The sequence below is a fragment of the Rhinolophus sinicus genome, chromosome 11 (assembly GCF_057876585.1).
Source record: "Rhinolophus sinicus isolate RSI-liver-muscle chromosome 11, RSI-T2T, whole genome shotgun sequence".
NCBI lineage: Eukaryota > Metazoa > Chordata > Mammalia > Chiroptera > Rhinolophidae > Rhinolophus > Rhinolophus sinicus.
The window spans coordinates 6,833,821-6,848,603 of NC_142511.1; the positions used below are offsets into that span (position 1 = coordinate 6,833,821).

The window sequence follows — 14,783 nt, forward strand, 5'->3', positions numbered from 1 at the left end:
TGTCTGCTTTTTGTTCAGTGGCTGTCCATTGTGTGAGCTGAGCATGTTTCAGACAGTGCAATGTGAGTTTTAAAGGTTAGGGATGCAGTGTCTCCTGCAGTCTTTGCTGAAAGGCAGAGGAAGTGATTTGCCTGTTTTGTTTATAGGCTCTGAGCGTTGAGCACATCTGCTCGTGCAGATGTCCGGTATGTGATTCTGTCTGGGCTCACTGAGGCGAACGGAGCTTAGCTCAGGTCTCTCTCTTGGGTGGGCAGCCCTTGCTAACATTTCCAAGTGAACCAAGCAAGGTTACTACCTTTCCCAAGCCCATCAAAACGAAACGTTCTTCTCCGTTCAAGTAGAAAGGCAAACTTCTTTCTTGAATCAGTCTGTTCTGAAACCGTTTTGGCTCCTTGGGAAAGGCTGGAAAAGATAGCCCTGTAATGCAGTTTCTCTTTAACCCTTGGTGAGTGTGATCGAGTCCGTCCTAGAAAATCTCCATCTCAGTAGTAGTGGCTCCCATGGCACTCAGTGGCGCTGGAGGACTCCTGAGGCTACCTCCCGGCCTCAGGTTCATATTTTGGAGGACGATACTGCATTTTTGGCCCCATAGCTTGCTTTCCCCCGTGTGTGTGAGTACAGAGCAGGAGTCGCCTACTTCCCACTCTGCTGCTTGCTTTGCAGACACTGAACTTAAGCTTCCTGCTAAAGCAAAAGCCACTAGGTGCGCTGCCCCCCGCCCCACTGGCTATTTTGATTTTTAGGGACCCTCAGACACTCAGAATTTCTCCCAGATCTCCCCCATCCACCCCCTACCCCCTTAGCTGTGTGTCTGTCTATAGGAAGGGTTCGAGTTGGAACAGTCATTGTAATGGGAAGTTACCAGTCCAGATTTCAGCTGAGCTCACATCTTTTCCATATATATATATATATATATATATATATATATATATATATATATATATCCCATTAGATATTGATCTCTGATCATTAGGGAAGTAGCTACCTGGCACGTTTTAAAAATACTTTGAACAAAGCGCTTTTCCATGAGCATCGTGTGACTTTACCTGGAGGTTATTTTAACTCGATTCTAAGCATATGTCACTGTAACCTGAAAAACTGGTAGCTACAACACTTTCACTTGTGCCAAATGAATGTGATATAAGTAATAGGGGAGCTTTTTGTTCCTTGGAGTCCGGCAAGTACAATTTCAGCAGAAATAGGACACTTAACTCAGGAATAGGTATTACGGTAGTCTTACCATGGTCTCCTTGGAAGGGATTTATCAAGAAATGAGAAAAATCTCTTCTCTGCATTGTGAAATATGTGGTGATGAAATTCGGCTGGTATTACTGCCTGTTCCTGGCAAAGAGGACATTTATTAGAAAAGTTTCTGAAGCTTTTTTTTTAATCTGACTTTTCGACAAGTATGTCCGTTGTTTCCACAAAAGGGGGAATAGTTAGATATATCAGGATGAAAGACTAACTGTCCAGCTCTGGCTAGAATTTGGATCACTTCAACAGAGATCGAAAGAGAACTGACTCTGGGTGGTGAACACACAGGTGATACATAGATGATGTATTCCAGAATTGTACACCTGAAATCTATGTAACTTTACTAACAACTGTCACCCCAATAAACTTTAATTAAAAAAGAAAGAAAGAAAGAAAGAAAGCAAGAAAGAAAGGTTCAGCTTTAGATGCCCTGCCTTTTTAAATATTTTAGTCTCCATGTTTATTCTACTTCTGTGGGAGGAGAGAACTTCTGTAGATAGAGGGACAGACAGAATTTGATGAATACAATTTGCTCCTATAAATATGTACACTGTTTTTCCGGGAATATCTTAGGAGAGGGTTCCTGGAGGCAGCATTTTTGAGGGATTACATTGTATCTTGGTCACAAAGGAAGGTCCGGTATGGTTTCTTGTAGAATATGAGCATCTAACAACAGTAGACTTAAAAAAAAATTCTCTTTTTGACATTTTATTGTTTCTAGTGCAATTGAAATTCTAAATTACTTTTCATTTTTTTAAAACAACTTTTTAAATACATGTATTATATATTCATTGTGGAAAACTTGGACACTTTTAATATCTCAAAGAAAACCATAAAAATAATCCACTACACACAATTAATACCTGTTATTTATGTTGTTATGAAAATGGGGTTTTCCAGTTATCTCTTTTTCTACAGGATATCATAAGCATTTCTTCTGTCATTTGATATTTTTCACTTATATTTTAACACTGCATGGAACTGTGTCATGAGTTTACACGTATCTCAGTGATTTGGGAACGTTTTTAGTTTTAAACGTTTTCCAGTAAGTATTTTTTTTTTTAATGTGTTAACATTCCCCAGTTATCCCAAAGGAAAAGATGGAAGTGAACCCTGTTGTCCGGTTATAGTCAAAGTATAGGTTTGTCCTTGAGCTTCTCTACTGGCCCTGTTTTAGATCCTCTGCCTCCATGAAAGCCCAAGCTTTGCCCTTATCATCTGTTTCTTAGTCCTTCTTTGAAAAACAAATGAAAAAAAAAAATTAGGTTTTCTTCTTTCCATATAACAAACCCCAGATTGTTCTATAGAAGATAAAATTCACCAAATACACACACACACACACACACACACACATACACACTGCAATAAGACACTCTCTTACAGGACATAGATTTGTTTTCTGGTTGTGCAACCCTGCTTTGTCTGAGTTTTGCTACTCTTGCAGAAAACACTGTTAGGAGTGTGAATCTGAATAACAGGAAGGTCTCATCACGCAGAACCTTTTCCGCCAGCTCTCTCTTGAACCTCCTGTAACTGCTAACGAAGCAGAGAGAACACTTCTGATGCTTGGGAGTGGGAGATGTTAAATTGCTCTTCTGATGTGAATGTACACAGATCATATGGCTGGTTAAAGGGAGACCTTACTTCCTAGCAATGTGATTGGCAGTTCAAGGGGAAAGAAACAGCTTGGTAATGTATTTACCCAGAATCTTTTAATCTGAAACTTAAAAATACCAAAAGCAAACATTTAGAGACATTATCATAAGGATTACTGCTCTTACTAACACAGAAACTGGTGTTCAGAAAAGTAAATATATTTTTACCCAAAGAATGAAAATGTCAGTTGATTGCAGCCATGAACCCATGTAGCCTGGTTCTTGGTACAGATAATTCTATGTTCAGATACTTCGAACCCTGCTGTTGGAAAAACAATTTGAAGAAATAAATGTCTAGTGGTTTTCCCCCATTTCAACCCTACTGTGTCTTGTGGTTTCCCGAGGTCAGGGTGGGGTTGCTGTGCATGCTTCAAACAAAGAATTGCCTGTGTCTACGTTCTAGGTCTATATGGAAACCTCACAGGACTTGGGTCATGTGTGGGAATGTTGCTTTCTGTGGCACTCTTTTTATAATGAAGTCCTGCCTGGAGGGCTTCAGGGACAATTGTAAGTGTCCCTGGGGAGAGTGGGGAGAGTGTCGCCTCTGCACCGCCAGCTTCACTCACTGTTGTTTCCCGGACAGCCCTGCCTCCCTGTGCCACTTGCGCCTTCTCTTTTTACACCTTCAGAAGTCCACTCTGTTGTTGCTGCTTGTTTTTCCTCACCAGTCCCATTTGTTGCTGCTAATATGCCCAGGCGCTAATGCCTGCCTCTGGCTTTGCTCTTTTTCTGCAGAGGGAGAACCGCAGATTACAGGAGGCCAGCATGAGGTTGGAACAAGAGAATGATGACCTTGCCCATGAACTAGTAACCAGCAAAATTGCCCTGCGGAACGACTTGGATCAGGTAAATTCGTCATTCACTGGGTAGAAATAAGACTGTGACAGCCTCCTCCAGGGCCAGGACCAAGTTGCTTCACCACAGGCCCGCTGGGGTCCCTCTGTCCTTGACACTGAGGTAGCTGCTCTGATGGACCAATGGGTGGATGGGAAGTGGGAGGGGACTGACTGTGCTCTTTGCAGCAGGTGGAAAACTCAAGCCTTTGAGAAATGTTTGGGTCACTTCCAAACAGCATGTGCCACATACTCTTTTTATACGTGTGAACTTCTCTGGCGTCTCCTCTCTTCGTCTGTACTTTTCCTAAACAAAGGGTTGCCAGCATAATCACCTGAGTACACCAGTTAGTATACTAATGCCATTCTAACACTGGTAGGGCTTCACGTTTTGTTCTAGAACGAATTCTCACCTGCAGTGAATGTGAAGATTTTACATGAAGTATGCACATTCAGATACATGTATTGTTGGGTTGACAGGCAACCCAGCAGCTGAGAGCAAACCTGCCTGGGTGTGAATCCTGGCATTACCATTTCCTAACCATGTTCCCCGGGCAGTTCTTCACTTGCCCGTAGGTATAAAAAAGTCTACCTCTTAGGGAAGATGGGAGAATTAAATACGGTAAAGCACTTCCAATAGCATGTATTGGATAAATGTTAGCTGTTGCTACGAAGACCTTAAATTGTTTTACTTTCCTTGTTCTTTGCAACAGTACCAACAGCTTTAGGACTTCCTGTTTTCTATTGCTAGCATTTTCAAAGATAGTTGGCAACATGGAAGGAGTCTTGTGTAGATTTATAATTACCACTCTAGGGTGGCTGGTTAGCTCAGTTGGTTAGAGCATGGTGCTGATAGCACCAAGGTTGCCGGTTCGATCCCCTCATGGGCCACTGTGAGCTGCGCCCTTCTTAAAAAAGTAAAATAATAAAATTATCATTCTTTGTTCTGACTTTTAAAAAGTGAATATTCCCAACAAACGGTGCAGAAAAATTGAGAAACTATTAAATCTGTAAAAAAGAGGCATTATCTGTGCTTTAAGGATTGGCAATATTTAAAATACAAATCCATTAATAATATAAATCTGACTGACTGTTTAAAATTGAAGGAATTTTAAAAATGTTTAAAAATGGCCCCTACCACAACTCCTTTTTCCCACCTAAACAGCTAATGTTGCAGCTCTACAGCTGTAAGCACAGTAGGATGACAGATAAGATCACTCATAAGGAAAAGAGGGCTAAAAGCAGGGAGAGGATGGGGCTGCAGGAGTCAGCGCTAAATGGAGTTTGAAAATAAAACAAAAACTGCTGCTCAGGGCACTGGATACAGAAGGTACAAAGCAGCCCTGTGGGGAAGCTGAAGGGGATGGCCCTTTTAACCACAAACCCCATGCAACCACCCTATTTGGAAGTCGTTAGAGGTCACAGGAAAACTGTGAGACCAAAAGAGTCCTAACCGAAGAAGCGAAGAAGGAAGAGCCGCCTCAGTCAGTCAGGGTTACACCCAGCCTGACCTCGGCTATTATATTTTTGTACTAATAAGACTATAGCAGGGAGTTAGTACTATAATGAAATTCCATATTAACTTTCCAAAGGCCTTCTCTCACAGCTGATTCTGTCATTTTAATCTTTTATCCATTACTAGTTTTCTTAAGACAACTAAATGAAAAAAGTTTTAACCAGTTGGACTCAGTGGGGATACAGTGAAATAGGCTGGAGTTGTAAATTGGAAGTACATATGCCTGTTTCATCATTTATAAAATAACATATTAAAATAATACCTGCTTAATGGAGTAATTAGGAAGATTAAATAAGATAAAGCGCGCGCGCACACACACACATCCACAGCGTGCCAAAAAAATGTATCCACGTTTTAAGAAAGGAAAAAACTGTATTAAAATTATGCTGATGGTAACTACTTTGAGCACCTGTTGTAATTGCAGAAGTCAAACGTGACTTGTATTCATCTTTTGTTATCTGTATATATTAAGTCTTACAATTTTAATAGTTTTTCCTTTCTTAAAAGGTGTGTACATTTTCTTGGCACCCTCTGTATATATATATGTGTGTGTGTGTGTGTACATGTATGTATATGTATATGTATATGTATATGTATATGTATATGTATATGTATATGTATATGTATATGTATATGTATACTCTGACTTGGAAAGCTATCCTAACAAAAATAGAGATTTGGTTAAAAATATATATACAGGTTATTTACTGCAGTGTTACCTGTAAGAATAAAAAATAGAAATAGTACATATGTCCAGTAGAAGGGGAGAATGAAAGTATCTCTACAATTTTTTTGGGAATAGTTTTTAAAAACAAGGGAAGATTGTAATAGTGTTTTTAAAAAACAGTAAATTAATCTGTATGTAATGTTTGCACCTAAATTACAAGACATACGGCTGGCATAGGGCTGTCCTGTAAGAAAGGAGGCTGGAATATACCTCAGCAGGAAAAAAGCCTACAAAGAAATACATCAAAATTTTGCTACTAGATATCTCTGAGTGATAAAAGTAAATCTAAGTTTTTATACTCATCTTTATATTTCTATTTTTTCAATTACGAATCTTTTATCAGAAGACCTTAAATTACTTAACCACCCTTGCTTAAATAATAATATGCATTATAACTTTTCAATAATCAGAAAACACATTATTTCAAAAGTTTACAATTTTTTAAAATAATAAAATGCATTATTTAAAAATTAAAATTATTTTTAAAATATGCATATTTAAATAGATATATTATTTTAAAATAAAAATAATTATAAAAATATATTATTTAAAAATATGTAAAGTTTTTCCAAGAAAATCATTTTATGGATTAGTCTGGAAAGACTGCTATGTGGGTACTACTGAAATAATTGATTATTGCAAACTTAGCTACCTCACGTGAATACTAGGTCAGTCCCTGAAGAAAAGAGTCCTTCGTTTATTTCTTCTCACTCTTATTTCCTCCCATCATGCCTCTCTTTCTGTCCCTTTTTAAAGAAGTAAATAAGGTCTGGCCCCTGCCTTTTGAATCTTGTTATCTAGATGAAAGAATAAAAATTGCCCTTTCATGCATATCTCCTAATACCTGATTTTGCAGTTTCTGCCTGAGCGGGGCTAATTCACCTATCAACACTCTGTCCCTGTGGTTTAGGTGACCTGGCCCTCCAGCTTCCAGGAAGGGCACTCGCCTGAGAGCGAACAGAATGGACCTGCTTTGCCTGCCTTCACGCAGTTCGGCTGGTATTTTTCCATTCCCAGTTTATCAAAATCAAATCTCTTAATTAAAATAGCAAAACTTTGGCAAACATTAAACGAACATGAAAGCAGATTGTATTTGAAATGACATAAAAAGCAAACAAACACTAATTAGGTAATTGGGTACTTTTTGGAAATAAATTACTCCTTACCCTTGTCATTTCAGCATTGGCTGCAGGCTTCCTGGGCATCAAAGGCTCCTAGTTTTTCTCCCAAACAGAGCCTTCTGTTATGACAGTCACCCTCCCTCAGACTCCTTTTAATTAAGGGCTTCTCGGTGATCAGAAATGTAGAAAGATACAGCATCTCCACATCAGTTTCTGCTGCTACCTGCTCTCAGCCTGTCCTGTCCTTTCCAGTTCCCCAAGAACACAAAGAAGAGACAGAAAGAACCAGTCCTGTGCTACCCAAGACTATGCCACGTCCCTTCTCAGCACAGCACGTCCTGTGTCAGAACAGAAGCTACCGGCAATAAGTGGCAAATTCGTTTGTTTTGTTTTAAATGGAACAGCTAGTTCCATTTAATGGACTTGGCTCGTTCTTTGAGAAACCATTTCTGATAGATCCTTATCCTGATGTTACAGCTGAGCCTTTTGATCAGGTTACCGGTTGATTCATGACTAAATCACACATTACAGTGTCGTTTCTCGCACGTACATGTCATAAAAGCTTTAGGGAGCAATTGGAAATTTCAGTATCAATAAGGCGTTTTAAGATATGGGTAAGTGACTTGAAGACTTAATAATAACAATGGTCCACTCAGTTTTATGAAGTGATGGTGAAGGTTTTAGAATTTGGGTTCAAAGATAGAATCTAAGCATCTATCTGTTTAGTATTATATTCCTAGAGATTCATTTAACATGAAAGATGAGTTCTACTTAAATGAGGTATAGAGATTGGCTGTACAAAGACCTGGAAGATTGTTTTTAGAGGGAAAACCAGGTTATTTCAGATCTGGCCCTATTTTGACGAGCAGAAGAATCACTCCTTCTTCACTGTTTAACATGAAGGAGAAACTTCAGATGAAGCTTCCTGGAAAACTCTGGGACTCCTTTATACGGGTCCCACAGCAGTGTCTGCAGATGTCAGATCTGATAACAACAGAAAGAGTCAGCTTGCTTAGCTTGCCCTAGTGAAGAATTTGCAGCAGAAAACATGAAATTAAAAGAGTAGGTCCTTTCATCAGAAATATTTAGGTGTCCATTAAAGATTTCCTCAGGGAAGTGGTTTTATTTTCCTTTACTTACAGACATTTCCAAAAACTGTAAACTGTCTAGATACACTGCAGGATTTAAGAAGCTGGTTACTGAATGTCAGGATAATAGCATTGACTCTTCAGAAGTTTACAAAAGGCTAAAATTTGGCTGTGAATCTCCCTTCAAGAAACCAAACTTGGAAATAAGTTATTCCAGAGTGCCACAGTATACATTATAAATTTCACAAGATGGAAATTGCTGTAAGAGGAGGTTAAATTTTAATCTTCTTTAGTAGCAGGACTGTTGCTCAGATTTCCTAGGGTTGAACTTGAACCAGTGGTTGGAGTTATAGGGAGATTTGGTTAGATTTTTATGAACACTGAAAGGATCAGCTCATTGATTCGCCGTTCAAGGACCCTCTGCCTGAGACCTTGAGGAGGGTCCCCCTGCTTTGTGGGTAGCTTCTGCCGTCTGGCTTGCAGCTCTGGAAGTCACAGTTTTGAGTTTCCGTAATCTATATCAAATATCTTACAATTTATGAAAACTTAACTTGCAACATATCTGTTGCATTTTTTGAGGTCCATCTGTAATTTTAAGAGCTTCTTTGGCTGCATAATTCCACTTCCCCGCCTCCCCCCTAAAAATCTAACGTATCTGAGCAAATTTTGGAGTCTTCCATAGGGATTTTTTCACCTTAACTACCTGGCAGTTCCAAATGATCTGAAAACAGCGATAAGCCCTGGGAAATGGGACGTGGGGACGAGTAAGACAGTGAGAACAGTGAATGCAGTTTCTTTTCCAGTACCCAACAGACTGCTGGCCTGGCCATCTGGACATGTGGGAGATACGGCAAAACAGACAGGAGGCCACCTGGCCAGTTTTCACGATTACTTGGATAACTTTTTGCTGCTGCCAGCCAGGGATAGCTGCTTCTCCTCTGCACCTGTGGTTTTCTCTGCTGAGCTCTTCTGTGGCCCTCAGCCACCTTCACTTCAAGATTCTGCTTCTGCAGTGACTCAGAGCCACGTTCATTCATTCACCAAATACTGATGGCGTGCCCACTCTGTCCTTGGTGCTGGGCTTGCTTCTGAGGCTAGAGTGATGCCCCAAAGAGATGTGGTTCCTGCCACCAGAGCTTAAAGTCTAGTGGGCAAGACAAGTCACACGTCATTCATCATTACAGACTGTGCTAAATGCTATCAAGGGAAATATGAGAGATTTAAACAGAGGAACGAATTTAGATGGGGGTGTGTGGGGCAGGGCTCAGGCCATGCTCCCTGCAGATGTGAACTTGAAGCTGCCACCTAAAGGGAGAGGTAAAGGCTGTAGAGTGTAAACTAGACGCGTGTTAACTAAGTGAGACATGCACTGAATGCTTTCATAGTTAATTTTGGCTCTGTATGCAAAGTAAGATCAGAGTACTCGTCTGAGCCTTCCTTGGCCATTCTAGAAATACGGTCATTTCTGTTTGGATTGCTGGTCCCCATTGCAGTTTTCCTCGTGGCTAGCTCTACATAGGGTTTCCGTCTTCATTTCTCCCTGCTCTGCTCCTTGTCCTGTGTGAGTACCCCTGTGGGCCTTGGTCTTTGAATTTTCTCACCTGTTTCCACCTGTCTGCTGACCCTTTCTGAATTGAGCCCCACTCACTACCAGTTAGAAGCTTCCATAGGGGGCTCCACCCCTTCATCCAACCCATCTGCACAGTCTCAGAGCGAGTGCCACTGTGACATCTGAAAATGGGTAAGAAACCTTTAGAAAGAGCGTGAGCTCTGATGGCCGTTCACATCTGAATTCAGCTCATGGCTCTCATAGCAGGTGTGTGTCTCTGGTTAGATCTCTGCAAACCTCACTGTCATCATCTGTAAAACAAGTATTGTTTTGAGGCTGAGAGAGAAGGTGTGCCGAGGGCCTGCTATGTAGTTGGAATTCCGTGAAAGCAGCCACCCCCGGGGTGAGCTGGGAGGGGAAAGAGCGGCTCTGGTGACGCTGGAGCAAAACCATTGGAGATTGGAGGAAGGCTACACACCTGTTCTTACCTTCTCTGTGACCCACGTGCTCTGATGACAGGCAGAAGACAAAGCCGACGTGCTGAATAAGGAGCTTCTGCTGACCAAGCAGAGGCTGGTGGAGACGGAAGCAGAGAAGAGGCAGCAGGAGGAGGAGACCGCCCAGGTGAGAGGCGTGGGCGGGCTTTCCTTACACAGGTGTGTGGCGCAGGTGCAGGGCGCTGGTCAGTGCTGTGAACAAGAGATGCGTGTATGCGTCATCAAGGGTGGCGTGGACGCAGGACACGGGAGGGGCACTGAGTCCTGACGTTTCTTTTGAAGGAGTTAGAAGAGGAGGCAGCGTTTCCACCCTTGAACAGCTTTTAGGAATTTGCCTTTCCTGAGATGTCTAGCAGCAGTGTCAAGTTTTCTCTAAGTTTAGTAACTTTGGATGATGATCCAAGAGCTTTGAGAAATCTGTGCATTTCGTGTCGTGTCTCCAAGATAACTGACTTCTCTGAAATGGTGTATGAGGACTGTTAAGCTGAAAGCCCACAGAAATCTCGGCTGGGAGTCGCCTCAGTCGGTGATGCTTGATTTTCCTGGTTCATGCCTTAGAAGAAGAGGCGCCAACATTCTGGCAGGGCTCTCAAACCTTATTCCCTGGGGGAAGCAGCCTTGACTCATTAGCCTCCTGGCTCATACAAGGCCACCCTACCGTCTTCTGGGAGCTATGAGGCGAGTCAGCTGGAAGACACCACCATTGCAAGAGCCCTGAATAGGTGACAAGAGGGGCCTTCCCGCCCCAAATGTCAACGCTTCCGGCTTTCCAGGGGCAGAGCAGGTGGCTTCCCCAGTGGTCTCCATCTCTGCCAGTCATGGTCAGCCATGATCAACTCATTTATTTTAATGAGTTTCATCCTCACATATCTATGATGCTAAATATAAAACAGAACACAAAGCCTTTTAAAGACCTACATCCAAGCAGAAAAGGTTCCAGTAAAGTTACTCATGAGGGAATGTATCATTTAGCACCTTCCAGGGTTTACAAAAAGGGTTCTATGAGTTTTTTTGAACATGATAAAACGATTTTTGGCATTTACAGTGGACTGAGATAGATAGATAGATAGATAGATAGATAGATAGATAGATAGATAGATAGATACATTTTTTTTTTTTTTAACACACTTGAAGTGTTTGAGGGGCTGATTATCCAGTTTGATCTAGGCCTTTTAATGGGTTTTGTTTTTTCTTTTACCTCCTGCTTTTGGGGGGCTCACTTCAGGACCTCAGATAAAGAATGAAGCTATTGGCAAATGAATTTCATTCATGCTTCTTCCGTGTGTGTGTGTGTGTGTGTGTGTGTGTCCTGTTGTCATCGTATGATACCCTCGTGAGCTTTGTTAGATGACGAAGCTATGGCTTAGAGAGTTAAGTGACACTTGCCCAAAGCCTGGCAGCCATGTAAGTCTGTCCTGAAGTCTGTGGGACCCTATCACAGGAGGTGAGAAGGCTATGGCTTACGTCCTTAAATTATGTAAGAGAGAGAATAGGGACTAAGTTTGAATCAGTATAACCTACAAATTGTTTCTAGAATTTTAGAATGTAGCAAATGTGAAGAAATTCAGAAATCTTCTAATCATATGAGTCCGATTATAAATTGTACTAATTTGTGAATTAGCAAGTACAGATTATAGCCCATTCCTAACTGGGGATGCTGCAATGCAGAGTCCTCTGTCTATTCTGATTATGTACTAGATTAACCAGACTTTTTTTTTCTTTTCAGTTTTTTGTTTGTTTGTTTGTTTTGCCAACAACTTGGAGGAATTGAATTCTTTCCTCTCTATGTTGTGGCACCTGACATTTTTCATCATCTCTGCCTCCCCCTATACCTAGAATTCTAGAGCTACCAGGCTATAAAGATAACTGATTTTAAGTTTAGCATTCGTAATTTACTATTTCTCTGACTATAACAAGTACCTGCATTGTGTGTCACCTGAGCTCCTTCTAAACTGTTTCTTGAAGTCTCCAGACCTCAGAAGCTCTATCTTTCTCCGTCTTTTTCTGACTCCAGTCCCAGAGCCTTGTTCCTACCTTCAGAGAAGTAAGGGCAGTGATGGTGGGGGACTGAACGGAAGGCCTAAATGTTTTTTCCGTAATTTATAACATTTCTAATAAGGGTTCCTGCAACGTTGCTGTGATGTTTGTTTCAGACTCTCAGAAGGATAAAGGTAGCTTCTGAATGGATTGTTAACAATAGATTTATAAAGTAAGCAGTAAGCGTAAGCACTTTTGTAACAGGATTGCTTATCTCGTATACGTTACAGGAAAGATAATAAGATTTCTGTATCTCCAGAGATGATTAGGTTTTTCAAATGACCCAAGATGTCACTTCAGGGAGGAGAATTTATAGAGTTATAGTGTTTACCTTGTCGTTGGCTGTGATTTGGACATACTGGAATCGAGATGCTTGTGGAAATTTATTATTAAGATTTTGACTAAGTCTTGCTGTTTCTCACTCTTTCTAGCTAAAAGAAGTCTTCAGGAAACAGCTAGAGAAGGCAGAATATGAAATAAAGAAGACGACAGCTATCATTGCTGAGTATAAACAGGTAATGTGCCGCTGTGGTGTTTTTCGCTGTAAAAGTAATTATTGTTGTTGTTTTTCTTTGGGAAAAAACATTTTGGTTTTACAGTTTCCAGAACAATGGCAACACTGCATTCATTAAAATTGGTGGCAAATTTTCTCCTCTAGAACTGACGTGGCTGGACATGCTTGCTGATAACATGGGAAGTTTATTTGAGCAAAACAGTCTAGTTTGTTTACAACATTTGGGACACTTAGAGGAAGGAGAAAGCTTATTTTTACCAGGGGATCCTGTCTGCCCTGCTCGGAAGCTCATTTCCTGTAGATCACACTAGTAATATTGGCCTAAAGTTTAGTGATTGTATTAAGTGGCAATAGGGGATCACTGTGTCCTCTGCTGCCACAGTATAGAATGTGGGAACTCGTTTTCCCACATGGCTATGTGGCCTTGTAAGAGGGAGATACATACTACCTGGCCGTAGAGAAGAGGAAAGGGAGCGTATCGCCTATAGGAAATGAGGAAACCCTTCCTGGAGAAGGATTGATTTGAGCTTGTCAAAGGCTGCGTGAAATGTGGGGCTATAAACAGAAGGAGAGGATGCAGATGGAAAGGGGGCACAGCACGTGCGATGGCGTAGAGGTAGGTTAGTGAACAGACATCGTTTCATGTGGCAGAAGGTTTTAAGTATAAAAGAGAAGCATCGGTGAGCGGGAGCCCAGTGCAAGGAAGGTCTTCCCGGACAGGCTGAGGGCTTTGGATTGTGGTTGTAGTAGGAATGTTTGAGCAGGACAGTCGCATAACCAGGGACAGATTCTCGGCACTACTCTGCCCCAGTGAGAAATGTAATCATGTGTGGAGATCCACAGGCAGAGACACAGACAGAGTCCAGGTGAGAAAAATAGGCCCCTGAACGAAAATAAGTAGCCATGAAAATGGAAAAGAGGGAGACACAAAAATCGTCATTTTTTGCTAGAACAAAGGGAAACATTGAAAGTGCTCCTGAGATTTCGAATTTGGGTAAGTAGGAGAGGGGATGGTTAGACCTTAACCAATACAAAGAACATTGAAGTTCGTGTACTGTGGAACTTGCCATCACTGCAAATGCTTTTTTTTTTTGTTGCCATGTTAGGCCATGGGTGGCCGCCATATGCAGCACTCTTCAAATAGCAGTGCTTGGGACTATTCTGGAATATTTTCTGGCAAGTACCTCCAGCAATGTAAAAGGCAACAGACCCATCTGTTTGAAGATAATTAGGACATAAAACATGATCTAAATGCATTCGCTAGTTGGAATCGGCTATTATTGGCTATATTTCAGTATGTTTGGTTTATGTAAAAGGGGACATGGTTTGTCAGAATTATTTAGGGAGGTTGCTCCTTTTTAACATCGCCTAATACAGGCCTGTTTATTGTTTCCAGGCTTGGATCTGGAGAAACTGGAGACTGAACTCAACAAGCAGGCCCTGGTCTCTAGAACTATTTTTGAGTAAACTGGGATTTTTTGTAAATGTCTGTTTTGATAATAGAGGTAGATCTTTTATGTTTTTAGTCCAAATTGCACTTTAAAATTTGACATCCCCTAACTCTTTTACTTCATTTCTTAAAAATAAAAGATTCGTATTTCACTCAAATTCAACAAGAGTTGAACTTCCAGTTTTTAAAAAATGTTTTTAGCTTTGAAAGCACTTAATTTCTACCTGTTCTGGTACTAGTTAGCACCTTATTTCAGCAACAATAGTAATGAGGTCTTATTTAATGAGCGCTTATCAGCCAGGTGCTGTACTAAACCCTTTGCATACATTTTTTTTCCCCATTGATTATCACAGCACAACACTTTTTGGTGAAGAAACTGAGGCTTAGAAAGATTAGTGAATTTGCCGAAGGACAATTGTGTCCTTAGAAAGTAGTGAAGCTGGATTTCCTGGCTTTTCCTTTTTTGCTATGTTGAAATCACTTGATAAGAGTTTTAGTCTTTATTATTTTCTGGTCATTTTACCTTTGTCGTATTCACTCTG

General features: G+C 40.9%; 1 protein-coding gene across 6 annotated transcripts in view; it reads left to right on the forward strand.

The window, feature by feature from the left end:
* Positions 1-14,783, forward strand: part of RABGAP1L (RAB GTPase activating protein 1 like) — a 424,365-nt gene that overhangs the window by 398,267 nt on the left and 11,315 nt on the right. For all 6 annotated transcript variants that reach the window (XM_019725918.3, XM_019725841.3, XM_019726079.3 and 3 more), the window contains 3 exons: positions 3,645-3,755; positions 10,263-10,367; positions 12,709-12,792. In XM_019725918.3, coding sequence (XP_019581477.2) covers positions 3,645-3,755; positions 10,263-10,367; positions 12,709-12,792 — 300 coding nt within the window. The remainder of the gene's footprint in view (positions 1-3,644; positions 3,756-10,262; positions 10,368-12,708; positions 12,793-14,783) is intronic.